Source organism: Caenorhabditis remanei, chromosome IV (genome assembly GCF_010183535.1).
Source record: "Caenorhabditis remanei strain PX506 chromosome IV, whole genome shotgun sequence".
Taxonomy (NCBI): domain Eukaryota; kingdom Metazoa; phylum Nematoda; class Chromadorea; order Rhabditida; family Rhabditidae; genus Caenorhabditis; species Caenorhabditis remanei.
This window is the reverse complement of record NC_071331.1, coordinates 13,275,189-13,300,517: the sequence shown is the minus strand read 5'-3', so window position 1 is coordinate 13,300,517 and position 25,329 is coordinate 13,275,189. Positions and strand designations below refer to the sequence as shown.

General features: G+C 37.3%; 12 protein-coding genes across 12 annotated transcripts; 9 read left to right on the top strand and 3 right to left on the bottom strand.

The window, feature by feature from the left end:
* Positions 1–28: 28 nt before the first annotated feature.
* On the top strand, positions 29–4,309 carry GCK72_013734 (uncharacterized protein; the record flags this gene model as incomplete). The annotated part of the gene is made up of 21 exons (XM_003096837.2): positions 29–121; positions 166–340; positions 389–455; positions 505–827; positions 877–991; positions 1,257–1,345; positions 1,392–1,558; positions 1,606–1,686; positions 1,735–1,823; positions 1,869–1,996; positions 2,046–2,276; positions 2,324–2,428; positions 2,477–2,691; positions 2,738–2,861; positions 2,909–3,118; positions 3,169–3,372; positions 3,421–3,506; positions 3,550–3,870; positions 3,923–4,010; positions 4,053–4,114; positions 4,169–4,309. 21 exons carry the CDS (start codon positions 29–31, stop codon positions 4,307–4,309), a joined length of 3,114 nt encoding a protein of 1,037 aa, XP_003096885.2.
* A 3,039-nt stretch (positions 4,310–7,348) lies between these two features.
* Positions 7,349–7,640, bottom strand: GCK72_013733 (uncharacterized protein; the record flags this gene model as incomplete). Its single annotated transcript, XM_003090225.2, has 2 exons — positions 7,349–7,402; positions 7,449–7,640. The coding sequence occupies 2 exons, from the start codon at positions 7,638–7,640 to the stop codon at positions 7,349–7,351; spliced, it is 246 nt and encodes an 81-aa protein (XP_003090273.2).
* Positions 7,641–8,123: 483 nt separating this feature from the next.
* On the top strand, positions 8,124–8,415 carry GCK72_013732 (uncharacterized protein; the record flags this gene model as incomplete). Its single annotated transcript, XM_003096857.2, has 2 exons — positions 8,124–8,315; positions 8,362–8,415. The coding sequence occupies 2 exons, from the start codon at positions 8,124–8,126 to the stop codon at positions 8,413–8,415; spliced, it is 246 nt and encodes an 81-aa protein (XP_003096905.2).
* Positions 8,416–9,858: 1,443 nt separating this feature from the next.
* On the top strand, positions 9,859–10,435 carry GCK72_013731 (uncharacterized protein; the record flags this gene model as incomplete). Its single annotated transcript, XM_003096807.2, has 4 exons — positions 9,859–9,949; positions 9,998–10,134; positions 10,180–10,325; positions 10,375–10,435. 4 exons carry the CDS (start codon positions 9,859–9,861, stop codon positions 10,433–10,435), a joined length of 435 nt encoding a protein of 144 aa, XP_003096855.2.
* A 237-nt stretch (positions 10,436–10,672) lies between these two features.
* GCK72_013730 (uncharacterized protein) lies at positions 10,673–11,926 on the top strand (the record flags this gene model as incomplete). The annotated part of the gene is made up of 7 exons (XM_053729959.1): positions 10,673–10,760; positions 10,924–11,033; positions 11,080–11,280; positions 11,327–11,545; positions 11,607–11,674; positions 11,720–11,750; positions 11,798–11,926. The coding sequence occupies 7 exons, from the start codon at positions 10,673–10,675 to the stop codon at positions 11,924–11,926; spliced, it is 846 nt and encodes a 281-aa protein (XP_053584731.1).
* Positions 11,927–12,010: 84 nt separating this feature from the next.
* GCK72_013729 (uncharacterized protein) lies at positions 12,011–12,302 on the bottom strand (the record flags this gene model as incomplete). Its single annotated transcript, XM_053729958.1, has 2 exons — positions 12,011–12,064; positions 12,111–12,302. 2 exons carry the CDS (start codon positions 12,300–12,302, stop codon positions 12,011–12,013), a joined length of 246 nt encoding a protein of 81 aa, XP_053584730.1.
* A 482-nt stretch (positions 12,303–12,784) lies between these two features.
* GCK72_013728 (uncharacterized protein) lies at positions 12,785–13,052 on the top strand (the record flags this gene model as incomplete). Its single annotated transcript, XM_003096816.2, has 2 exons — positions 12,785–12,952; positions 12,999–13,052. 2 exons carry the CDS (start codon positions 12,785–12,787, stop codon positions 13,050–13,052), a joined length of 222 nt encoding a protein of 73 aa, XP_003096864.2.
* Positions 13,053–13,624: 572 nt separating this feature from the next.
* GCK72_013727 (uncharacterized protein) lies at positions 13,625–14,168 on the top strand (the record flags this gene model as incomplete). The annotated part of the gene is made up of 2 exons (XM_003096836.2): positions 13,625–13,741; positions 13,797–14,168. 2 exons carry the CDS (start codon positions 13,625–13,627, stop codon positions 14,166–14,168), a joined length of 489 nt encoding a protein of 162 aa, XP_003096884.2.
* Positions 14,169–14,666: 498 nt separating this feature from the next.
* GCK72_013726 (uncharacterized protein) lies at positions 14,667–15,562 on the top strand (the record flags this gene model as incomplete). Its single annotated transcript, XM_003096858.2, has 5 exons — positions 14,667–14,690; positions 14,739–14,827; positions 14,879–15,077; positions 15,126–15,261; positions 15,309–15,562. The coding sequence occupies 5 exons, from the start codon at positions 14,667–14,669 to the stop codon at positions 15,560–15,562; spliced, it is 702 nt and encodes a 233-aa protein (XP_003096906.1).
* Positions 15,563–15,939: 377 nt separating this feature from the next.
* Positions 15,940–17,992, bottom strand: GCK72_013725 (uncharacterized protein; the record flags this gene model as incomplete). The annotated part of the gene is made up of 6 exons (XM_053729957.1): positions 15,940–16,311; positions 16,356–16,718; positions 16,775–16,912; positions 16,957–17,492; positions 17,539–17,815; positions 17,909–17,992. The coding sequence occupies 6 exons, from the start codon at positions 17,990–17,992 to the stop codon at positions 15,940–15,942; spliced, it is 1,770 nt and encodes a 589-aa protein (XP_053584729.1).
* Positions 17,993–18,492: 500 nt separating this feature from the next.
* On the top strand, positions 18,493–20,232 carry GCK72_013724 (uncharacterized protein; the record flags this gene model as incomplete). The annotated part of the gene is made up of 8 exons (XM_003096846.2): positions 18,493–18,588; positions 18,632–18,677; positions 18,751–18,978; positions 19,030–19,328; positions 19,378–19,503; positions 19,550–19,687; positions 19,756–20,070; positions 20,119–20,232. The coding sequence occupies 8 exons, from the start codon at positions 18,493–18,495 to the stop codon at positions 20,230–20,232; spliced, it is 1,362 nt and encodes a 453-aa protein (XP_003096894.2).
* Positions 20,233–21,046: 814 nt separating this feature from the next.
* GCK72_013723 (uncharacterized protein) lies at positions 21,047–23,294 on the top strand (the record flags this gene model as incomplete). The annotated part of the gene is made up of 12 exons (XM_003088533.2): positions 21,047–21,115; positions 21,163–21,337; positions 21,384–21,565; positions 21,612–21,806; positions 21,858–21,954; positions 22,001–22,158; positions 22,204–22,303; positions 22,356–22,505; positions 22,554–22,735; positions 22,781–22,877; positions 22,927–23,095; positions 23,144–23,294. 12 exons carry the CDS (start codon positions 21,047–21,049, stop codon positions 23,292–23,294), a joined length of 1,725 nt encoding a protein of 574 aa, XP_003088581.2.
* Positions 23,295–25,329: the final 2,035 nt, after the last annotated feature.

Sequence of the window (25,329 nt, the reverse complement as noted above, 5' to 3'; positions counted from 1 at the left end):
TCCCAAATTCATATTTCTAGGGTAAAAAATGGTGCGAAAAAAGCAGTGTGCTGCTCTGGTGAAGCTCTACGGTCGAGAAATCACCAGATGTTTGGAGCCAGTCTACCAGGAACCTGAGAAAGTGAGTCTTCAGAAGCTTCGTTAAACGATGTAGTTCTTTTCAAGGGAGAATATTTTGAAGAATTACTCTCACTTGGAAGAATAGAAGAGCTTATAGGAGAATTCGAGAACGCCGTCGATTTCTCTAAAAAGCTTTTTCAAGAGCTGAGCGAAAGTCCACTCACAAGAGATGATGAAGAGAGGCTTTATAAAAATGTGATGACGTACCTTCAAGCTTGTCGTGAGTGATTCCAAGATACTGGACGATGTTTCCACCTAATAGTTCCAGTTCCCGGTTCAAACGTTCACAAGCTTCTTAAATGTTCGGATAGAACAATGAGAAGATCCCAATTCAGGTAAGATTTCGGTTTAAAACACTCAAATTCTGTACCCTATAAATTTCAGCACAATTCTCAACAACCTTGATGGATTTCTTCGTTATTCCGACCCAGAAACGATTCTTCGTTATCTCGATTGCTACCCACATTACACAGATGTTGTGATCGCACTTCGACGAGAAATTGAACAGAATAGAAATGATGAGACGGAAGATGAGGACTTCATCAAGAAATTGATTCTGAGAACTGTTCCGATGCTCGGAGAGTCTTCAGCATATGACATTATGTTCTCCATACATGAGAACACTTCGAACAATTTAAACGAAGAAGCGAAAACATTCATTGAGAATGTTCTTCAATTAAAGCGAAGAGGTTTCAAGGCATTCTACGGTGAGTAACTAGTATGAAAATTCAAGAAAGTTTTCAAAGTTGTTTACAGAATTCATCAGTGCTGACCGTCGTCAATGTAATGGACGAATATATATCTGTCCCATTCATGAATCTGCTACAGAAATGCTCGTTCGCTTACCAGAATTCAATGATTCACGATACAGGTGAGATATTGGTAATAATAGAAAGAAGCCAAGAATAGAAAATTCCAGTAGAAAGTCTGACAACTTTTCTCGTGTTTCATATCATTGTCGAAATTTCTTTGTGATAACAACATGTAGGCCCTTCCCTCTTGCTAACACTAAAATAGTTGACAATTGTTGTGATTGAGACGCAGAAAATTGAGAAATAAGACAAACATACATCTATGCAATACTTTCAATATCATGTTTTCTTCAATTCTGGATTCTCATAACCTCTAATTTACAGAATGATCAACATTCGTTACGACAACATTCAAGCAGAGGAATCCGTCCCTCGTCTTGTAATCGAGTCTGTTCGCCATCGGATTCACTTACGTATGTTTTCATTTTCTTATTCATACAACCTGGCATGAATTTTTAGAACGACAACTTTGTTTGAGAGGCTATCAAGAAGAGCTGTGTCTTGTTGCTCTCCGTGGAGATAATACTATTGTAACAGCTCCGACTGGTTCCGGAAAAACTGTAATTGCTGCAAATATTATCAAACATCATTTTGAAACACGAGAAAGGCTTGGCCAGAGGTACAAGGTTTGTGCTTTTATATGAATTGGGAACAATCAGTTCATCAAATTCAGGCACTTTTCATGACTCCCAATTCTATGATTCTAAAGCAACAATCCGATAGTATATCGTCGTATTTAGAGCATGCTTATCACGTAAGTACCGAATAGTTACAAGGGATATCGTTAATCTTATATTTTCAGGTTCAAATTGTTCAAGGTGCTGACAATGTCCCAGTCCGAAGTGCAATTCAATCGAAAGATTTGATTGTAGCAACACCGCAAATGATTGTGTAAGGCCGTGGGAATCTCTTAAATTGAAATGTGTTCTGTTTCAGCAATCTTTGCAATGAACATCGAGACGAGTTGATGAAAGCTGAAGGAGTTGAGCAGTTCTTCCTATCGACGTTCACAATAATTTTCTTTGATGAGTGTCATAACACATTGAAAAAGTCTCCATATGCCAGTAAGTGATTATATCAAATTTTTCTCTCCAAACAATTGCTTCTCTGCAGATATCATGCGAGAATACCACACTCTCAAAAACATGGGAAATATGCCAGAAGGTCATCATCTTCCACAAATCATCGGACTCACCGCATCACTCGGAACTGGAGATGGAAAGAATGAATTGGGAGTCAAAGAGCATATCGCCAGTTTATGTGCCAATATGGATGTGAAAGAGTTGAGTGTTGTCACTGACAACCTTGAAGAATTGCAAGGATACTCTCCGATCATCCCGGACGGTAGGCCGTAAACATGGATATATTCATCTAAATTGGAAGTTTTTCAGAAGTAACCTATTGTGAGCGTGGCACTGATGGAGCAATTGGTCTGTTTACGAGATGGCTCTGTGATATGATGAGAGAGGTGGAAAATTTGATCACATTAGCTCTTGGTAAAACTTGTCTTGACAGAAGTATCGAGATAATTGAGTATATTTTAGCTCAAGAACTCATACCAGTGCAAAATGGTCAACCAGGGCGCCCTATCGATGATCGACAGTTTGGACCAATTAATGAGTTCCAATCGGCACCAAATGACAAAGAACACTCGGGATACTTGAATTGGGTTTGCAACGAAATGAATCTTGTCTCCTCGAAAAAATTTAATGAGAGCCGAACCAAAATTGTAATCAACGAAGCACTTGGAATTTTAAAGGTGTTTCACTTTCAAAAAAAGTTTCACTGTCAAAAATATATTTCAGGAGTGTTATTGGACTCTATCCTACAATGTGAACTTCAATCCAGAAGTCGCTTTGAGATATCTGAAGTCGGAAATCAATCTTCGATCATCTAACTTTACTCCAGAAATGACAAGGATATGGGACAGTTCGTTCAAAAAATTTAATTAGTTTATATGTTCTCTGATTTTTTAGGGTACCAGAATCATTTGGTGACTACAGGAACTGCTGATAATCCAATGATTACTGAAGTCGAAAAAAAGATTGTCGATCAGAATTCAGATCAAAACGACTCAAGATCCATCATTTTCGTTCGAACAAGATATGAGGCGACTATTCTCAATGAGATACTGAATAAGAATGAGAGATTGAGGAATTTGGGAATCAATTCCGAGTGGATCTCAGGTATCAATATATATTTCTATCACATCTCACCTAGCCTTTCTTTATTACAGGTCTGAATAAATCCACAGCAGGAAGTGCTGATATATCCGCATCTAAGCAGAAACAAATGGAAAAGTTGAGAAAATTCGCGAGTGGAGAAATTCGAGTTCTCGTTGCGACTTCAGTAGCCGAAGAAGGTTTGGATATTGCCAAGTGTAATTTAGTGATCAAGTACAATTATGCGACGAATGAAATCGCTCATGTCCAACGAAGAGGTTTTAAAGAAGTTCTCTTACGAATTTTGATAAAAACTTGAATTATAGGTCGTGGCAGAGCTATCAACTCAAAATGCATTCTTATCACAAACAGTATACCACTTCGAGATCAAGAGGGCGCGAATCGAGACAAGGTAAATGAAATAATGAGTGAATCTCAGCTAAAATATGTTTCAGGAAAATATGATGAACAAGGCGTTACTGAAAATTCAGTCGAATCCATTCGCTTTCCGAGAAGCTGTCACAGCGGAAGCTAGCAATATCTGGAATCGAATCTTGCGTGAGGACGCAGAACGTGCACAACGTATTGCGGATCAAATCAGTCAAAACGTGACATATAATATTCTCTGTAAAAAGTGCGAAGTCTTTCTTTGTACAAATTGGGATATTCGTGCAAGAAACACGCAGTACTTGGTCTGTCGACCAGAATTTTGGAGTCTCGTACGGAAAGTGGAGTTATCACCAGCTGATGCTGATCGTTGCCATTCCACTGGAAAAGTAAGTATTTTTTTCAGGTTCGATGGACTTTCGATATAGATTCGAATTTCAGGTGAAGTGCCTTGGTCGAAACTGTGGAGCCATCATAGGACGTTTAATAGATATGAATTCTTCAGAATTACCGTGTTTGGCCGCTGAAGGTTAGATATAATTTTAGTCAGAAAAATATCTTCGTTTTATAGCAATCGTCCTCGTCGATCAACGGAACACTAGTAAAATGATTACTATCAAAAAATGGAAACAAGTAAGTGATGCTTTCAAAAATTCAGCGCATTGCTACCAATCAACAATATTTCAGATTCTCTCCAAGTATTTTACACCTGTAGACTTGCGACAGTTGGATATTCAGAGAATGAGAGATGCAATCCACGCACGGGCTTCGCTCAATTTCGAGTTTCATCGGAATGGAATTATTGAGAATATCAACAGAGAAATATAATGCATTGTTAATATTCTTTTTTTTTAGATAATATTAGTTAAAAAATCCTTTTATTGCTCTTTCTAGTATTTTAACGGTTATCCGGTTTCATTCCTCTCCGGTTTTTTTTTGGCTTTAACTCCAAACTATATTGTTGATCAACCAATTCCGAATGTCCTTTTCATGTATTTTCAATACTTTATATTTTCGAAGCATTTAGAAATAAAATCATACAACTTTATCAGCTCAGATTTTTCCAAATTACAAACTTGAATTATGGTTTATTCCAATAAAAGTTCATGGAAAACTCTAAAACTTTTCTCTTCAGATTTATCTGTGACTTGTGTTAGTAATTCTTTTCCCTTCTCTACAAATGTGGTATGTATTCTGTAGTTTGTAGTTTGACGATAAGATGACCATCTTATCAAATCATTACATAAGGTTTTTTTCGTCTTTTTCAGTCATTTACAATCAAAATTTTTCGTTCATCACAGTTATTTCCCCTCACTTTAGAAGTTTAAGGAAATCTACTGATCGTTCCGTCGTTGAAGATCATGTCTAGCTGTTCTTATTCTCAACCGTTAAATGTTTTAAAACAAATTTATCTAGTCTACATCGACTAGCCTCTATAATGTCTAATTGAAATTAATCTTTCGAGCTCGTTTGATTTCCCCACTCACTTTCAATTGTAGTAGTATACACTATATAGTAGGGATTTTCTCTCATCCAGATGACCTCAATCCAACTACTTTCTCACTCTAACCACCTGCGTCTCAACGCACTTTTACTATTTCCATTTCTACTTTCCAATCGCTCACATAGGCAGTTCCAATCACTTTTTGTTCGCCATCTCAGCACACACAAAAGACACAAACAACAATGTAAAATTGTAGTCTGTGCGGTTCCATTTTTACTTTTCATTCCAAAATCAGGTGCGCAGTTTTGAAATGTCGCGACAGTTTTGTGAAATCAGTTGAAGATAATTTTTTGACCACGTTGTTGAATTCTCCTACTATTTTTCTTGATTTCTGTGCGTTATTGCTCAACTTTATAATGTTATTTGCTTCAGTACTTGACTTTTTTAATGAAAGGTTTCATCGAAAGCGTCGCCACATTTGCAGTCATTGTTCTCTTGAAGAAGTTTGTTTAATGACTTAGAAATATCTGTGCTATCGTATTATTGGAAACATTATTCAGGATTTCGGATTTCGTTCTTTCTTTATTTATGCTATACTTCTACCAACATAATTGAATGTAACAAAATTTTATTTTTCTAGAAGCCATGTCGTCGGCTGTGGCACCAATTTTTGGTGTGCTCGGTAGCTGTATGGGATGCATGATTTTCGTTGAGAATATTGCCAAGTGAGTTGATTCCTACATGTAAAACATTGACTACGGGATGGTTTTGTACCCTACAAGTACAAAACTTTATCATCATGAAAACCGGTTAACATTCACACAAAATATGACGGTGATAAAGAATTGATCTGATTTGTGATTGAGAAATAAAATGTTCAAAGTACGCTAAACGAAATGAAAAATGGAAGATAAGATTTGGAAAAGGGGATATGAATGCTAATTGCAAACTTGAAAATGAAAAAAGAAATTTCAGACAAGAACCAGCTGCGATGAATCTGATGACATTTTCCACTTTCCTCTTCATCTCAACAATCGGTCTCGTTTTCACATCGAAATTCTTCACAGTGAAAAATCAGATTCCTTTGAAGTAAGAATTCACATTTTCAATTTTATATAGTCATTAAAATTTTAGAGGATATGTGAAGACAGTAAGTATGTTCTTCATTGTTAACGTCGTCAACAATCAGGCTCTCAACTATCACGTTCCAGTTCCGTTGCATATCATTTTCAGATCGGTCTGCACTTCGAAACTGCATTCATTCAACTCAGAATTGTTTAATTTCAGGGTTCTCTTCTTGCCACACTAGTCCTCTCTGTTGTTCTCGTTGGAAAGAGTTATTCAGCACGCAAGTACATCTCGGTGATTGCCATTACAATCGGAATTGTCATCTGCACACTTGCCACGTCATCACAAGGAGATTCTGGACTTTCGATGGAGGAAGCGTCGAAACATTATGCTGAGTGGTTAATCGGAATTGCAATGCTCACTTTTGCTCTTCTGGCATCTGCTTATTTGGCAATCTGTCAGCAGCAAATGTACGAACAATACGGAAAACACCCAGATGAGGCCATGTTTATCACAGTAAGTCTATATATCAGAAGTGTTTTAAAGTATAAAAATTTCAGCATTTCGTTTCTCTTCCATTTTTCCTCATCATGGGCGGTGATATCGTATCTGCCTCTACAAAGCTCAGCGCGTCTGCTCCTTACGCTCTCCTCCCATGGTTCCCATCTCTCTGGGTGGACTTGTTCGCAAGTTGTGTGCTTCAGTGAGCTTTCGAATCACATTCTTCTCTTTTAATTTCACATTTCCAGATATGGATGCATCAAGTACGTCTATCAACTGAATTCTCGTGTCGATTCATTGACGGTCACACTTGTTGTCACTCTCCGAAAATTCCTTTCACTCATCGTCTCCATTGTGTACTTCAAGAACCCATTCACGGGTAAGAAAACAACCCACGAATTATTGTTTATTTCTCTATTTTTCAGCTCAACACTGGGTCGGAGCTGTACTCGTCTTCGCTGGAACTCTTGCATTCGCTGATATTTGGGGTGGACAAACTTCCAAGAAACAAGTTGAGAAGAAGAAGCAATAGATTTCCATTTTTATTCATTTCTATCTATTTTCATATCAGTTTCCCCTTTCCAAAGCTTTTTAAAGATCTTATCCCGTTTTCCTTTCCGAAATTGCCGCTAGTTTCACAGTTTTTTTCAACAGATTCTTTTATTGCATGCCAAAGTTTTCTTTATTGAAATTGTGATATTTTTAAACATTCAGATGTCTTCGTTTCTTATCCAGTGTGCATTTTGGTCAATGAACACCTTTTTATAATGAATTAATGCATTGTCAATAGAATTTTTAGAATACACAACTTTATTGTATCATGGAAATATACACAGACATGAGAAATGAATCCCTCATTGATTGTTTGTCAGCTTCTGAGTTGGAGCAGCAGAAGTAGATTGTTGTCCCTGGAAATATGATGGTGTTCAGATGTTACACCATTCAATAGATTACCTTATTTGATCCCCATCCATAGAAAGCATTTGGATAAGCAACAGCCGGAGATGAATAAGTATAAGAATATGGATAAGCAGCTGCAGATGGATAGTAATATGGAGATGAAACAACTTCTGGAGTGTACACAATTTGAGATGAAGCAAGACAGAAGAGAGAAATAGCCAATACAATCAGAGACTTTTGGAACATTTTCAGATTTATTCGGAGACTTGGAAAGTGATTTCAAATGGAGAAAACTTCCACTTTTATAAGTGTTTCATTGTGTACCTTGGCTCTTTTTTGAGCTCAAAATGTGCAATTTCATGCACTCGCTAAAGATAAATAACCAGTTATTCGGAAAGTGTTCTATTTGTTTGAAATGTTGCATTGTACTCTGATATTTGTTCAACTAAACTACAGTAACCGGCTACTGATACTGATCTTACAATTGGGTTGAAATGACAATCTGATCAAATTGAAGTAGTTGGCTATTATCAAAAGTCTTATTTCTCTCTGAAACCAATCAGTTGATGTCTATAAAAAGAGAGAAAGAGCAAACTTTATCTTAACTTTTATTCCGAAAAGGTGCCAAGAGTTTATTCAAACAAGCCTATACAAATAGAAGATTTCGGTATAAAAGTGGAAGTTTTCTCCATTTGAAATCACTTTCCAAGTCTCCGAATAAATCTAAAAATGTTCCAAAAGTCTCTGATTGTATTGGCTATTTCTCTCTTCTGTCTTGCTTCATCTCAAATTGTGTACACTCCAGAAGTTGTTTCATCTCCATATTACTATCCATCTGCAGCTGCTTATCCATATTCTTATACTTATTCATCTCCGGCTGTTGCTTATCCAAATGCTTTCTATGGATGGGGATCAAATAAGGTAATATATTGAATGATGTAACATCTGAACATCATCTTATTTCCAGGGACAACAATCTCCTTCTGCTGCTCCAACTCAGAAGTTGACAAACAATCAATGAGAGATCTCTAAATAATCATCTGTGTGTATATCATTACGAAAACCAAATTGAAAATAAACGTTTTCAATAAATACCCAAATCGCCTTGAATTCCTGATTACAATCGTCATGTTGCTCGAGAAAGCAACCATTGGAACCAAAGTCAGCAAATAGGGAAAAAATAGAAAATCTGAACTAAACGGGCGTTGGTTGGATGTGTTTCGTGATGAAATCTTTTTTCGACCAACTCCTTCCTCCCACTTTCAGCTTAATCTTCTTCTAGTGTCGAGACTTTTGTACTTAGATGTTTAGATTCCTACATTTCTAGATTTCCAGGTTCCTAGTTCTTCAGTGATTCGTCGTGATTGGGAGGTAATTCATCCCTTTCGTCTTGGATGTTAGTGTCTCCTTCGTTCTGATGTCGAACTGTTACTTTCATGAATTCAGAGAGACTAAGTTCGTGTCCGACGAGTCTGATACTTGTTGTAAAGTTGGCGAGCCCGTATTATATTCTTTCAATCACACTAGTTCCTTCTGAGATTCCTGAACTCCTAGATTTTTGTTTCCTAAATTCACAGATTCCTCAAAGTTATCCCATTAACTGCGTCGTTTGAGAAACGTTGAATACAATTCATTTGAATTTGAATGATTTGTGCCTGTCTAGACTTTCAACTTCCTCTTTTCTCACGAGAGAACACCTCCTGTCAATTTCAGTTACACCTCTGCAAGCATCTGATGTTTCCATGGTTATCTCCTCCCATTTCGAAGACTTTTTTTATCGAAGAGACGTCATTCCTTCTTTTGCAAAAATGTTGACTTTTGTGAAACTGCTTTGCTTATTTTCATGCTTCTGTATTGTATTCTGTCAGCAGGTATTTCAACTTTAAAAAGAGATCTCGGAAAGGGAGTTTCAGGAAAATCCAAAATTTGTGATATTCCAAGGGGAGGTGAATTCAAAAAAGGGCTGCCTGGATATGAGAACTGTTAACAGTACACGGTGTGTCGTTGCGTGCGGTCAGAATCCAGAATGTCTAGTAGGTTAACAATATTTCAGATCACTTTTAGATAACAGTTCCAGTTGACATTGATGACGAACACCTACTGTCTACATTGTATTTACGGTAATGTTTCGTCCATTACACGTAGAAACAGTAGTCAACATATTGCTCTCAAAGTAAGATTCAATATTTCAAAACTTGGTTCTCTCAATAAAATCTTTGAGATGAGCGGTGGTTTCACTGATCTGGTGAAAGTATCAAATCAATCAATTCTCGATTTTTCTCTGCAATATCTGGAGAATAGTGCTGTGTGTCCAAGTGGATCTATGGAATTCAAAACATGTGATGTCGGATATAAAATGTTTTTAAGAGGAATCAACTGGTATTGTCTCAAAGTAAATTCATGCGAAAATCATAGTAAAACTCCTCGAATTTCTTCTTTTAAGGTGGTTTATAGCTCCGAAAACATGGATCAGCCGACTGCAAAGAGTCTATGTATAAATCAGAAAGCTTCCATAAGTGGGTTGGAAAATATGAATGAAACAAACTATGTGAAAAGTGAGCAAAAAATAATGTTAACTTAATTCCAAAATCTAAAAATTTCAGACAGTGTGTACTGGGAAATGGTAAAAAACTACACCGAATATTATGGAGGATGGGGAATTTGGATAGATGGAGAGAAGAAATATGAGTGTAGAGCAGAGAATACGACTTCTTTACCGGGTCCCTGCAATGGAGTCAATGTGAGTTTCGACGGAACTCTCATCTGAAATATATTTAGTTTTCAGGGATTCAATTTCCTTGATAAAACACTTCAGAAGAAGGGTGGATACGATTGGGATGGAAGGAATCCAGATGGGTACAGAGGGTATCAGAACTGCATTATGATGATGATCAGTAGATCATATAAAAATGGAAAATTTGACGATTTAATGTGAGTTCCATTGATTGGTTTAGGGTAAATTCGAACTGAGAAATTTCAGATGCTCAGACAAACAAGATTTCTATAAACGTGGAGTTTTGTGTGGGCTTCTGGCAAAATGAAGATTGCTTCAACTAATTTGAATTGACAGAATTTGTTTCTGATTTATTTTCTTTTTATCATTTATTTTCTTTTTACCATGCGTGAACTTTCTATTTTCTATTTTTCGGCTGATTTGTGTATCCACGTGGATCAATTATCCATCTACTGTTTCCAAGTTTTCTCTATCAGTTCCTCATATAAATATGACTTTTCTTGTTCTTTTTCTTCTACTAATTATTCTTAGTCAATCTGTTTTCATGGCGAATTCATCTTCTTTCCCAACTCGAGAAGACAAAGAAAAGATATTTCGAATGATGTTCGAAGCACAAAATAAGTTTAGACAAGGTGAGATATTGGAAGACATTCAAGTTCTAATGAACGATTTCCCATCAGACAACTATAAGAAAACGAGAAGAAATTTTTACAAAAATTGGCAATCGTGTGATGAGAAATATCGATGGCCAGGTATCATCCGTCATTTCTATAATATTTGAAAAGCGTTTTGTAGCTTGTTGTCTATGGTCTGAAAAGAAGAAATACAAGAGAACTACGTCAGATTGTGAGCATATAAAAGGAGATGTGATTCTGGAAAATAATGTGGATGCTATAAGTTTTCAGGTTCCTTGTTCATCGAGTCCTATGACTAGTATTGTTATTTTTTCAGTCACTTCTAGATATTCGTGAAATTCAAGGGAGCCTTGTCTTACGGAATACGACAATCCTCGAATTCGGACTTCCTTTACTTGAAAGAATTGGATTTGATGATAGAGATAAATCCCGTTCGAAAGCATCATTGATAATTGAGAATAATAAGTATTTGACCCATTTGAGAATCAGGAAACTTGTAGAAATTGTGAAGCATTCAGTGGGTTTCAGAAAGAGTTCTAGGAACAAAACAATCATTTTTTCAGTCTCAAAAACACGCAATTGTGGAGAACAATCCAAACTTAAAAATAGATGCAAAACAATACGAAATATTCAAAAAAGCAGCGAATGGAAGCCTGGATTTTGAGCATTTCAATCCTCCCTGGCGTAGATATATTCGTGGAATTACTTATGAATTATGGCCATATTTTCTATTCGGATTCATGATTATCATCGTATTCACTCATCATTTCATCATGCTGGAAGTCAATGAATTTCGTATGAAGGTATCAAATATTTCAGACAATTTACAGAAATCATTTTCAGAGAAAAGATAAAGAAATGATTGATTGTTTAAACAAGATGAGAGACTCTACTATCGCGGCTGAGCTATTGTGAGTTACTCGATTCATGGATTACAAAATCATAATTCGTTTCAGGATCCAGACTCCGATGGATGTCACTCTTGCGGTATGTAACTCTGAATATCTAACATTTATCTGTTGCATATTTTACAGTTCGACATGGATGTCCTTCACTTGTGTACAGATCAGACTGAACTCATTAAGAAAATTGAAAAATTATTGAATGAGAACATGCCGGCATTCAAAGGAGCGAGTTCTGAAGTAGTCTCAAATAAGGAATGACTTTAGAAACGGTGAATTCGTATTTGAACTATTTTATTTGTCATTATATCGTATAGTACACATAAATGGTTACTTGGAGATCTCTCATTGATTATTTGTCAGCTTCTGAGTTGGAGCAGCAGGAGGAGATTGTTGTCCCTGGAAATAAAATGGTGTTCAGATGTTACACCATTCAATAGATTACCTTATTTGATCCCCATCCATAGAAAGCATTTGGATAAGCAACAGCCGGAGATGAATAAGTATAAGAATATGGATAGGCAGCTGCAGATGGATAGTAATATGGAGATGAAACGACTTCTGGAGTGTACACAATTTGAGATGAAGCAAGACAGAAGAGAGAAATAGCCAATACAATCAGAGACTTTTGGAACATTTTTAGATTTATTCGGAGACTTGGAAAGTGATTTCAAGTGGAGAAAACTGTCACTTTTATACCGAAATCTTCTATTTGTATAGGCTTGTTTGAATAAACTATTGACACCTTTTCGGAATAAAAGTTAAGATAAAGTTTGCTCTTTCTCTCTTTTTATAGACATCAACTGATTGGATTCAGAGAGAAATAAGACTTTTGATAATTGCAACTACTTCAATTTGATCAGATTGTCATTTCAACCCAATTGTAAGATCAGTATCAGTAGCCGGTTACTGTAGTTTAGTTAAACAAATATCAGAGTACAATGCAACATTTCAAACAAATCGAACACTTTCCGAATAACTGGTTATTTATCTTTAGCGAGTGCATGAAAATGCACATTTTGAGCTCAAAAAAGAGTCAAGGTACACAATGAAACACCTATAAAAGTGGAAGTTTTCTCCATTTGAAATCACTTTCCAAGTCTCCGAATAAATCTAAAAATGTTCCAAAAGTCTCTGATTGTCTTGGCTATTTCTCTCTTCTGTCTTGCTTCATCTCAAATTGTGTACACTCCAGAAGTCGTTTCATCTCCATATTACTATCCATATTCTTATTCATCTCCGGCTGTTGCTTATCCAAATGCTTTCTATGGATGGGGATCAAATAAGGTAATATATTGAATGATGTAACATCTGAACATCATCTTATTTCCAGGGACAACAATCTCCTTCTGCTGCTCCAACTCAGAAGTTGACAAACAATCAATGAGAGATCTCTAAATAATCATCTATGTGTATATCATTACGAAAACCAAATTGAAAATAAACGTTTTCAATAAATATCTAAATTGTCTTGAATTCCTGATCTTAATTGTCATACGAGGCGCTCCTCCTGTAATTACCCAATTTGTCTGCATGTCTGCCGGTGTGACGTTCCCAGAAGTTCGGGAAATTTCCCGCAATTTTCTCGAAACAGCATTTACCGGAAAATGTTCCTCGGGAGACTCACACAGTGCCTGCGTATGTCTGCGTATTACAGTCTCTCGCTCTCCTAAAACGCGCTCTCCTGCATTCAGTGTACGCCTCGATTTCGCGATTTCGAGACCTTCCAAGACATACGCACATTTTTGGCTAAAAGTGGTCATTTTCTCAAAGTTTCGTTTCTTTTCGTATTCCTATCAATTTTTAGTGAATTCTTCTGCGAAAGTATTTCTTTTTCAGATAAATAATTGTGATTTTCGGACTAGCAATTTTTAATCTTATATTGCTCACTCTAAAATTGATTTTTCCTGATATAATTTCAATTGATAAAGTTGATAAACGCATTATTTCAGTTCAGTGATGACCGCTTTCGAACTCCCGGTCATTTTCAATAATGACCAAGATCCAGTCTATCTTCGCGAGAGAGAACTCTTCAAAATGATTCCAGTACTCGTCAGATCCGTCGAGGGTTCCCACGTAAGTGATATAAAAAGTTAAGAAAGTTGAAAAAATCTAAAGCAATCAATTTCAGCCTAACTGGGAGAACCAAGACACCATCGTATCTGAGAAGGTGAGCGTTCCATTCAAAAAAGAGGTTGCCGAGTTCATCTTTTCACACCTCCGCGAATACGACGTCATCGACGACAGTAAACTCGCCATCGAGAAGTTCGTTGACGCTGATCAAAAAGGACTTTACGAGCTGAAGGAAATCCTCGAGTGTGCCAACTACTTTGAATGTCAGCCTTTCATGAATTGCATCGGTTTCGTTATTGCCAAGAAGCTTGACACAAAAAGTATCGAAGAAATCGCTGATTTCTTCGGTGTCAAGGCAGAACCGGAAGGAAAATGGTTCGACGAGGACGATGGATGGCTTCACCCACCAGCAGAAGTTTTCCAGGGCTAGACCATCGACGAAAATCCAATTTTAATCTCACATCTCCCACACTCGACTCAATATTCTTGTATTCCCCACGACTTCCCCATGTTTTCACTTTTTGTAATTTTTTAGCAATACAATTGTCCTCTAATTCCTGTGAATGAATAGCTGAATTATCAAAATAAAAAAATAGATTCGGAACAGTAAATAGGAAAAGCAATGACAACACTCAAGTCGATGATTAATTTCAGAGTCCGGTATCAAACTTCGTTTTTTACGACGACAGATTAGTTCGAGGTGTGCCTGAAAAATGACCACAAATACCAATTTTAAGCAAACATCGTTTGGTCTTTTTTATCGAATCGTGATTCACATAAAATTGTCGTCACTTTTCACTCTTATCGCACTTCCCAGCACTTCCACATTTCTTTCGAAACTCAATAGATAAAAAATTGTCATAAAAGTCTTTTTTCCTTCATATTTCGTTTCGAATTCGATTGAGAACTTCACGAATAACTAGCAAAAATGGTGCATATTATTGAGAATCCAGTAAGTTATTCTCAAAGATTCCCCCACACCAATCAGTTCTATTTTCAGCCAATTCCACTTGCCACGCCAATTTACGAGGGAATGAAAGCACATTCCTCTGTTGAAATTCATGGAGATGTATTCCAAGGACCACAAGGGTTAGTGTTGAGATGATTCCTGGGAAAAATGAAATAAATATACAATTTCAGTGGTTTCACTGTCGAATTCCCGACAAAAAATGGAGTTGCTCTTCACATTTCTGTTCGAATGGGTTCTTATGGACAGAATGTGATCGTATTCAATCATCTTGCGAGAGGAAGATGGCATCGTGAGGAGCATCATCACAATAATATTGTATTCGGACGTCCATTTTGTATGAAAATTCACAATGAGCATCATAAATATTCGGTGAGTAGATCATTTCTTGATCAAGTCTTTAATCAGCTCCGATTATAGGTCCATGTGGATGGTCATCACATCGGTCACTATCATCATCACAAGTGTCCAAAGAAGATCGTTGCTTTGACTGTTCGTGGAGATATTCGCGTTGGAAAGATTCATTTTGAGAACTTCAAACATCACAATGGAGGAGGTTCGTCGTTTAGTCTTTCATTTCATTAGCATACAATTAATTTCCAGGAACAGAAGTAGTGATGCCAGTGGCTGTTACCCCAACTCCAGTCGTTGTTGCACAAGCTCCACCACCAATTATGGTTCCACCTCCACAAATGGTTGTACAGCCAATGATGCAGCCGATGATGCAGCCAATGGTACAACCAATGTATCCAAATATTCAGCCAATTGTCTATCCAACTGCAACACCTGTTATTTACACACAACCTGAAGTTATTTACATGGATGGATATCATCATCATCATCGTCATCATTGTTAAATTTATTTTGATTCGGTTGTAAAGTTAAATGGATAACAGAGGTTCTTCTTAAATTTTTCTGAAACTCCTTCAAAAATTCAAGATGAAATGACACCGTTCTACTAATCTTCGTAACTGAGACATGAATATTGAGCACTGCACACAATGTGGGTGAAACATGAAAAGGAAAAGTACATAGTACTACTAAATTGGAGGGTTGATTAAGATGCGGGGAAACAACGAGAATTTAGGAACAATGAAGAAATAGAGGACAAACAAGAAAAAGACCTAGAATGGGATTTAGTTTATGAAGAAGAAAAAACAAAAATGATATGAGAAAATATTGTTTAAAGTAATTGGAAACGGGACTTTCGAATAGAAGAATAGGATCAGACGAGTTATTTCTTATTCTTAACCATTTGTACGAGATACTTGAATCTGCGAATGCATGCTTTTTTGGATTTAGTACCCACATCTGTTGAGATCTTCTCCCATCGCTCAGCGTCGCTAGCTGGGTATTTTTTGATTGCATCTTCCAGAGTCTTCTGTTCAGCTGCTGACCACACATCTTCATCTGGTAAAGCTGTTCCGAGTTGGTTTTGAGTTGTAGCCGGCAGTTTCACATTCATTGTTTGAACTGCTTTACACTGTTTGATAACTTGCTTCTCAGTTTTTGGTGGAAGTCCTTTACTGTCTTTGCGATGTTCATTAATATAATCTGCAATTTGAACCCATCGTTCAACAGTTCCTGGTGGGAAAGTGTTTGATGCCTGGAAAAAATATTATAGAAATTTCAATCGATAATAAGACTAACTTTAACGAGTAATTGAATTTCTTCGCTGGTCCATGTCTCTTTTTCAACTTGCTTCTCATTCTCCTTATTCTTGTCTTCCGGCAAAGTCACTTTAGCTCCAGCAGATTCTTTCTTCAGACGTTCAGCATCAGTCAACGCCTTCTGAATATCGAGGTGAAGACTGAGCGTCTCCACTTTCTCACAGAGCTCTCGTAGCTGATCAACAGTGAAACCGATGCAAATTCGTTCGATTCTTTCCATTTCAGTTAGTTTATCTCGTGGATTTTCAGTCCAGTGTCCAGCTTCTTCGGCAAGTTTCTTCAGTCGCTTACGTTGTTGAGACATGGCTTTCTTTGCAATATCACGCTCCTTTTTCTCTCTTTCCTGCAATATAATTGATTTGTTTACAGTTTCGTTTAATAGTATTTAAATACACTTACTCTCTCTTCCTTTGCCTTACGGTCAGCTTCTTCCTTCTGTTTCGCATCAGCCTCTTCCTTCTCGCGCTTCTCACGCTCGATGGCTTCTTGCTTCTCACGAATGGCACGTTGGCGATCTTCTTTCACTTTGTCTTTTTTCTGAAAAATACTGATTATTTTGTGAAAAATTTTCTTAATCTTACTGCTTGCTGTTCCTTTTTGAACTTTATGATTCTTGGATCCTTAGCATATGCCATATCAACCAATTTCCTAATTCTCTTTGCCTCTTCTTTTCTCCGCCTTTCTCTCTCCGCTTTGTTCTGTTTTTCCATTTCTCTTCTTTCATAACGATCTTCTCCTCTTTCTTTATCTTCTTCATCCAAATACGAAAACTCACGCCACGATTGAAAATTGAACCAGAAGTCATAGAAGTTTTCCACATCTTGACGAGAAGCATCAGCTTTTCCTAATTCTGGCACAGGTTTTAAGCTTGACCATCTTGAGTTCAATTGGAAGATTGGAGCGAGCTCGTTGTAGAAATTATCTGGATTAATTGACTTCTCATTGGGAATAGTATCATTGAACTTGTGATCAACAGAGTCGAAAGCTTGACGCTTAGCGTCTGACATTCCAATTTGTTCATAAGCTTTTGTAATACAAGTGAAGTACTCCTCCGTCTCCATAACGATTCCACGATGCTTCTTCTTGTCAGGATGGTGCTTCAGAACTTTCGCGCGATCTATAAAACGATAATGGAAAAATATACATTTACTAAAATCTCTTACAGCAGAATCGAATCTCTTCAGAAGTTGCTTGCCACCTGAGTTTAGAAAGTCCCAAAACCTTATAGTGATCTTGATTTTTGCAATCATTTGGATCCAACTTCATCAAATATTTTTCGTATTTCTCATTATCAGCGTCAAAAAGTTCTTTTCTTAGTTCTGCCGGCTCTTCTGAAGATTTTTTCCGTTGTTCTTGACTGATAGGCTGAGGCATCGGAGAGTTTTTGTAGATAGGCAAAGTGCAATGACCAAGAGTAATTTTATCACGAATTATACGAGTCTGGAAAAAAGAAATATATAGATTTAAATGATACTTCATTGTTTTTTTTAAATCTTTTGAATTGACGAAATTCTTTTAGCACTAAAAACTCACTTCATAACATATTCCAGCCGGCTCATACGTCCTTATTGGTGATGTGAATCCATAAATTGCTACTTGTAAATTTCCCGTAGTCATATCTGAAAATACTGAATTAAGAGACATTTTAATTTGAAGTTATTGAAATCCTAAAAGAGAGAGAACAAGATTTCATACATCCATGCTTTGGCCGGAATGAAAACAGTCGTTACAAAAATTCAGTGTCTACTTTTATGAAAACCGTTAGTCGTTTAAACTTAATAAAACAAAGAGATAAATCTAAAATTAATCTGAAAAAAATTGGGTAGATTTACGAATTGTGGAAGAGTGCCAGGGTTGCAATTTTCAAGTGCGGCACGGTTTTAACCGAGAGACGAGACATCTAATAGAGACGCAGACACTCGCAAGAGTGCTCAACTGGACTAGTGGATTTTTTGGTTCTCAAAATGGAAATTTGGAATTTTTCAAAGATTTTTGCCAAAAATTGTCAAGCTTTTACAGTTTCGAAAGAATAAATTAAAGGAATCGTTATTGAATGCCATTAGAACCGTATTGTCATTAATCTGGAAGTTTAAAAAATTTTGAACAGACGTTTTCAGATGTCGGACTCGTCATCCAACTTGAATCCGGATGGAACTGAATTTCCAGACCCTAATGACGTTCCACCGCCGTCTGAGGATCAATTGACTGAAGAGGTATAAATAAAATGAAGTTTATTGATTTGAAATTATTTTTTAGGATCTTTTCCGAATGCGTTCATTGACCATCAACTCTAAAAAAGGATGTAAGTTCCTTCCTTCATTGTTATTTTTTTGAAAAACAACAACTAATCGAAATATATTTTCGCAAAATTTCAGTATCAGTGGTGGGCGGAGCCAGTGAGACAGCTGATCAATCGATCATTTCTCTCGCCGATTCTACATCGAACTTCGATGAACATGTTGGAGACGACGCCGAGTTGGACTATGAGCTTGAACAAGCTCCAGAAGCTACTGAAGATGGATCTGTCGTTAATAATCCAGTCTGTGGAGGATATCATTTCGGGCGCAAGAGAGCTCTCGACTTCGTTCCGAATGTCAACACAGGTTAGTTTATTTGAAAAAAAATTGTGTAACTTTAAATGTTTTTTTTTTCAGTCACAATTCTTAAATGGCCTACCAACTTGGGGATTCCACAACGCAATCCTGTTCTAAACGATTCTGACGCAGCATGGAAACAAGCTATGGAAGATTCAACTGTGTATCTCATCGGAACTGCTCATTTCTCAAAGGAATCTCAGGAAGACGTCTCCAATACAATTCGTGCTGTTCAGCCAGATTTCGTTATGCTTGAATTGTGCCCATCAAGAATTTCTATTATCTCAATGGACGAGGCTAGACTTCTGAGCGAAGCTAAGGATTTGAACTCCCAAAAAATTATCCAGACGATAAAACAGGTAATTTTTTCGCTTTATGAACCGAATTCAATTTTTCAAAGCTTTTTAGAATGGTGCAATTCAAGGAATTCTTCATGTTCTTCTTCTCTCTATGTCTGCTCATGTGACACGCGAATTGTCAATGGCTCCGGGTGGAGAGTTCCGTGCTGCTCATCGTGCTGCAGTAGCTACTGAAGTTGGTTTTATAAATATCATATTTACTATAGACCATATTTTTCTAGAACTGTCGTGTTGTTCTCGGAGATCGTCCAATCCAAGTCACACTTCAACGTGCTCTCGCATCACTTTCCATTTGGCAGAAAATCAGATTCTTCTTCCACGTTGCTTTCTCTCATCGTGAAAAGATTACTGCTGAAGAGGTACGTGTCATTCCGAATCCGACAAGTTCTATTAACAGGTTGATTAGTGAACAGTCATTATATTTCAGGTTGAAAGGTGCAAACAAAAAGATCTTCTTGAGCAACTTCTTGCGGAAATGGCGGACGATTTCCCACAGCTCTCACAAATTTTTGTTGAGGAACGTGATGCATACATGACGCATGCTCTTCATATGCTCGTTCTTCGTAATGCTATCGAGAAACGGGCTCAATGGCTTCGTGGAACCACTGGGCAACCATATCAGCCATTGACAATTGTCTCAGTTGTTGGAATCGGACATACACCCGGAATCGTTAATAAATGGAACACCAACATCGACTTTGATCCATTGATGGTTGTTCCGCCACCAAGTCTCGGAACCAAAGTGAGAAGATATCAACAGAGTTAAACATAGTTGAATAACTTTTTCCAGGTGTTCGCAACAGGTGTCCGAATCGTTGTCTGGGGATCGCTCGGATATCTCGCTTATCGTGGAGGACGTGCCATTTTCAATCGCGTCAGCACTCTCATTGAGTCTCGTTGGTAAGAATTCGAATTAGGAACAATAGTCCAGATTGTTTATTGTTCTCCTCCCTGTTAATTTGAGTTCGACATAGAAAACTGCGAAGCGGGTTTCTTTTCCACGCCAAAAAAGCAATACTACCTCCTACTTTCGTATCATAATTCTCCCGTATCACCTGCTCGAGCTCTTCGCGCTCTCTCTCGGGTAACCCATGACAACCGACACAACCTTCGACAAATACCCATAATCTTCTAACTCGTTTCTGTTTTCAGAAAAACTCATCGATCGCCTTCAACGTCTCTATCCCCTTCTGTTCGACGGAAAGCGTTGAATGCTTTTTTGCACTCACTTTTTTTAATCGTTGGCTTTTCTTGCAATGATTCTTCCTGTTTTGTAATGTGATAATGTTGTTTAGGGTTTAGTTGGAGTTCAAGATTAAGAAACGTTTTCGAAATTTTAAATTTCTTCCTTCTTACTCTTCCTCTACAATCACAGTATTCCAATAAGCTTAATGGCCAAATTCAATTTATTTATTAGCCTCGTTCTCCCCACTTCCGATTATCGATCGAACTTTCCCCCTATGTTTATTACTCTACTCTTGTGCATGGAATTTAAATTATTTCCGATTGTTTCATCTCTCGTTTTAATTAATGTATCCTCATAATCTGCCCGCTGGTCGTATAAATGACATACTCAATTGTTTGTAATTGTTTTACTTCGAGCTCGTGGTAATATCCATAAACACTTTACTTTTTTAAGAGTCCAATATACTCGGTTGTCGCAAACCAAAACAACGATGACTGGTTCCGAAACTGTTTCGTTAATCAAACCTACTAAGATGGCTACACAATCTCCAACACCGGTTGTGAATGAACTATGGTTCATCGATACGCAGGCCATGTTCCAGGTGAGGAAAAATTTCAAAAAGGTCATAGAGAACAAAAATATTCACAGAATTACGCTAATCTACGTTCTTTCTCAAAATCCAACGTCACAGAAGCACAGACATCAATCGGTGGGCTCGTTTTCGGACGGAAAGATCGGAAGCAGGTCATTCACGTGTTTTTCGCTTATAAAGAAGATTTGATCGAGTCGAATTTGCAATTCTTGGAAAGCGCTTTGTCAGCAGGTATATAGAATTTTCTAGAGATCATGTTCAACATTTTTACGTATAGATATTGAACTTGTTGGAAATGTGAACATTGACGGGCAATCTACTCTCATCGGAAACGGGACATTCACCCTCCAGCTGTCATCGAAAATGCTCGACAATCGAAACATCAGCGAATTCTTGGATCAGAATGTCATGTTCAACAATGAACACGTTCTCATGGAGGGAGCTAGCTGTGTTAGCAAGGTGAACCTATATTACACGGAAACTGAATTACAAAGTGATTGTTTAGATCGGATTCGAGTGGACTCTTCGTGCCGGACGTGAGCAAGAAGACGCGAGATCTGCTGCCGAAAGACTCTCGATGGCATCGTTCCGTTTCTCTCACTTGAATGCCGAACACGGTTTGGTAATTCGTGAGCACAAGAAGGAAGCTGCTAAACCAAAATATCTCGACAAATTTACCAAGGGAGCTCTCCCGTACAAAGTAATTGATTGTATTGAAAATGTTTTCTCCATTCAAGTGTTTTTTTTTCAGGATGTCATCGAGTTCCAAGTCATGCAATCACTCACTCGTGACACTTCAAATGATACTGAAGATCAGAAGCTTGTTCCAACCGTCAAGGTTACCAAAGGTTTACTTTATTTGTTTCATTAAATTTTTCAAAATGTATTTTCTAGATAACAAGCACTTCACTCGTCTCGTTACAATCGGCGATGTTGTTTTCCCAGCATTCTTCGGTGATTCTTCATTCGATTTGTACAAAAGAGCTCGTGAAGCATTCAATAGACGGTCAAACAACACAATGATGGTGACTGTCAACGGAGTTAGATCTGGGGTAATAGAATTTAAAAAAAGCTCAAATCTCAATATCTTTTTTAAGCGCGGTGTCACTACAACTACATCAGCAACCTATCTTCCACCTGGATGGGTTTCCCTTCTTCATCTTCAATTGCCTTTGAAGTGGACTGAAAATGAGCAAAGTGGGAACTCAATTTTTCGAATAAAATATCATACCTACTAATATTTTCACAGGAAACTACCGCATCCGTCTCCATAAGTTTTTCAATCTACCAAGTTCCAAACCTTGTCTCCGGTTATCTCAATCCTTGGCTCTCCACACGGACAGTGTCCGTTTGACCAACAAGAAACTCATTCGGGAACCGCATTTGTCGATTTCAAATTGTAAGTTGGAAATAGTCAATAGACTCTCTTCAACTCACTAAATTACAGATCAACCAGTTGGTGTGGTGACCACTGTCAATGGTCCATACAACTATCATCATTACATGCAAGACGGAATTGATGACAACGGATGGGGATGTGCTTATCGTAGTTTCCAAACTATTTGGAGTTGGTTCATTTTGAATGGATACACTGACAAGCCTGTGCCAAGTCATCGGGATATTCAACAGGTGAATTCAATGACACTGTTGCTTTTTAAAATTGACTTTTTTCAGACGCTTGTCAATATTGGAGACAAGGAGCAGAAATTTGTAGGTTCGCGCCAGTGGATTGGTAGCACTGAAATCAGTTATGTGCTCAATGAGTTGCTCAGTAAGATTTCCATTTAAATCTTCAATTATTCACTCATTAAGCATTTCAGAGCTCGAATGTCGCTTCATCGCTACAAATTCTGGAGCAGAAGTTGTTGAGCGAGCTCGTGAATTGGCTCGTCACTTCGAGACTTCAGGAACTCCAGTTATGATTGGAGGAAACATGTTGGCACACACTATTTTAGGAGTCGATTTCAACGAAACTACTGGAGAGACAAAGTGAGCTGCTCAGAAAACTGGAACGTCTATTTCCATTTCCTATTACAGATTCCTCATTTTGGATCCTCATTACACTGGAGCTGAAGACATCAAGACTATCACTTCGAAGGGATGGTGTGCGTGGAAACCAGCCAGTTTCTGGAGCACTGACCACTTCTACAATATGGTTCTTGCTCAACCACCACATGATGCCTTCTAATCTTTCCCCCTTCACATTGCCATGTCCCTGAAATTGCATTATTTATTCAAAGTATTTTATCCACCCCCGCTGTTCATTATTTGTAATCTGAAATAGTCTCATAATATCTGTGATTTTTTTTGGAATTGAAACTAATTTATTGAATGGATGAAATGTCTAGTCTGGGAAATTCACTGTTTGTAAAAACGCTTCATAGCAAGAATTGTGGGTACTGTAGATGAGTGACTGAATTGACCTCTTTCATTGACTTTTTAATTTGCATTCTGGTTCTTTGATTTTCAGAGTAATCCTTTATAGTACGATCTCCTCTCTCTCTCTCGTCTTCTTTTTCTCTTCAAAGTTTCTCCCTCATTATACATACATGTACACATAACTATACACCTATATATACCATATACTGAGATACAATATAAATCAAAGAAACTTAGACACCTGCGGGATCGAAGAGAGAGAGAGAAATAACTGAAGGAAGGCAAGCGGTCGCCGCCATCGTCGTTTTGTAAAATAAAACGGAAAGAGAGATGAAAAGAAGAAGAGATAAAATAGAGAACTCGAAAAATCATGAGAGCGAAAAGAAGTGAAGAGAGACAAACGGGAAGAAGAAGAGGGTCTCTCTCCCGCTTTCCTGTCCGATACTGTCTGCGTCTCTCTGATTTTTATGTATTAATTCGATCCCTCATCCATCTCTTTTACCACCGCTTCAGTTCCGTCCGGAAGGTTTTCGTCGTTCTTGACTTGCCATTGCAATTCTTTCATTTTTGTTCTCTTTTTATGAAAAATTTTGTTTAGTTTTGGAGTTTTAAGATAGCGATCCATTAGTTCTAACGATAAAAAATTCGTCTGTGATTCTCCAAAATCTGATTATTTTTGTAAGTTTGGGATGATTTATCTGAATAATGTCAGTTAGGAAGCATAGTTTTTTACACGCATAGTTTCTTTCACTGATATGGAGAATACCTAAATCTATATGAAAAAAAGATAATTCCAGTGAACAACTCTGTGATCTCGGTTAAAAAAGAAATTTAAAGAGTTATTCACCGGGTTTACTTCATAAAATTCCCTGTATCAATGGTTTTCAGTGTTCAGATTTTTCTGAAAACAAAAGAGAGGGAAAGAGTATCAGTAACAATATATTTTTGATTGTCAACATTACTTTATCACAAAAAGAGACAAAAATGAATCAAAACTATCTGGAAAATTAATATATTAGCCTGAGTTTTCCCCTCTTTTCTAATAAAAAACGCAAATCTCAAGTACGACGTTTCAGAGTACCAATTTTCAGGCAATATTCAACTCCTGAACATCAAAGTTATCTCTTTTAATAGAATATACCAAAGGATGTATCTGAATCAAATCCAAACCAAACCCACCTACATCACTACTTCTCCATTATTTTTCACGCCAAAACTAAAACTGTAAATCGTAATTCCCTATGAAAATAAGCGTTCTCTCGTATTATTCCTGTCACCTCACTGTCCAGTTTGCTCTCTCCTCCTCAATTCGTCTCCGTCCGATTGCGTGTGTCTTCATCATTCCCGTCCCAGAACAGGGACAACAACACAATGGGATTCCCGTCTCATTGTTGACAGACGGTTGGTGCATATTCACTTTTTCTCTATCTCTCTTCCATTTCCTTATTTCCTTTCCGATCATCCATATGGATTTGTTAGCAAACATTACAAAACCATCACATATGGTCAGAAATAGGAGGAAATCCTTTCTGGCTCCAGGAATCTTCTGATTTTTCTTATCTGTCTTCACGAATACAATTTAAACCAAATATTAGCTGTTCACTAGGAAAACAACATCTTAACTTTAACCCATTCTTTCTCTTTTTTCTTCTTTTTTTTCATTTACCTCCTGTCAAAACGTAATCGGGAAAAAGAAAGGATTGAGGAGGTCATTCATTCAAAAACTCCACCTTTTACTCCCTTTTTCTTCCTCAAGGTCGATGATCATTTAGAGAAAAATCTAGAGAAAAGATGAATCATTTTTAATTCGAAAGTCTTGGAAATTAGAACAAGGTTCAACATTT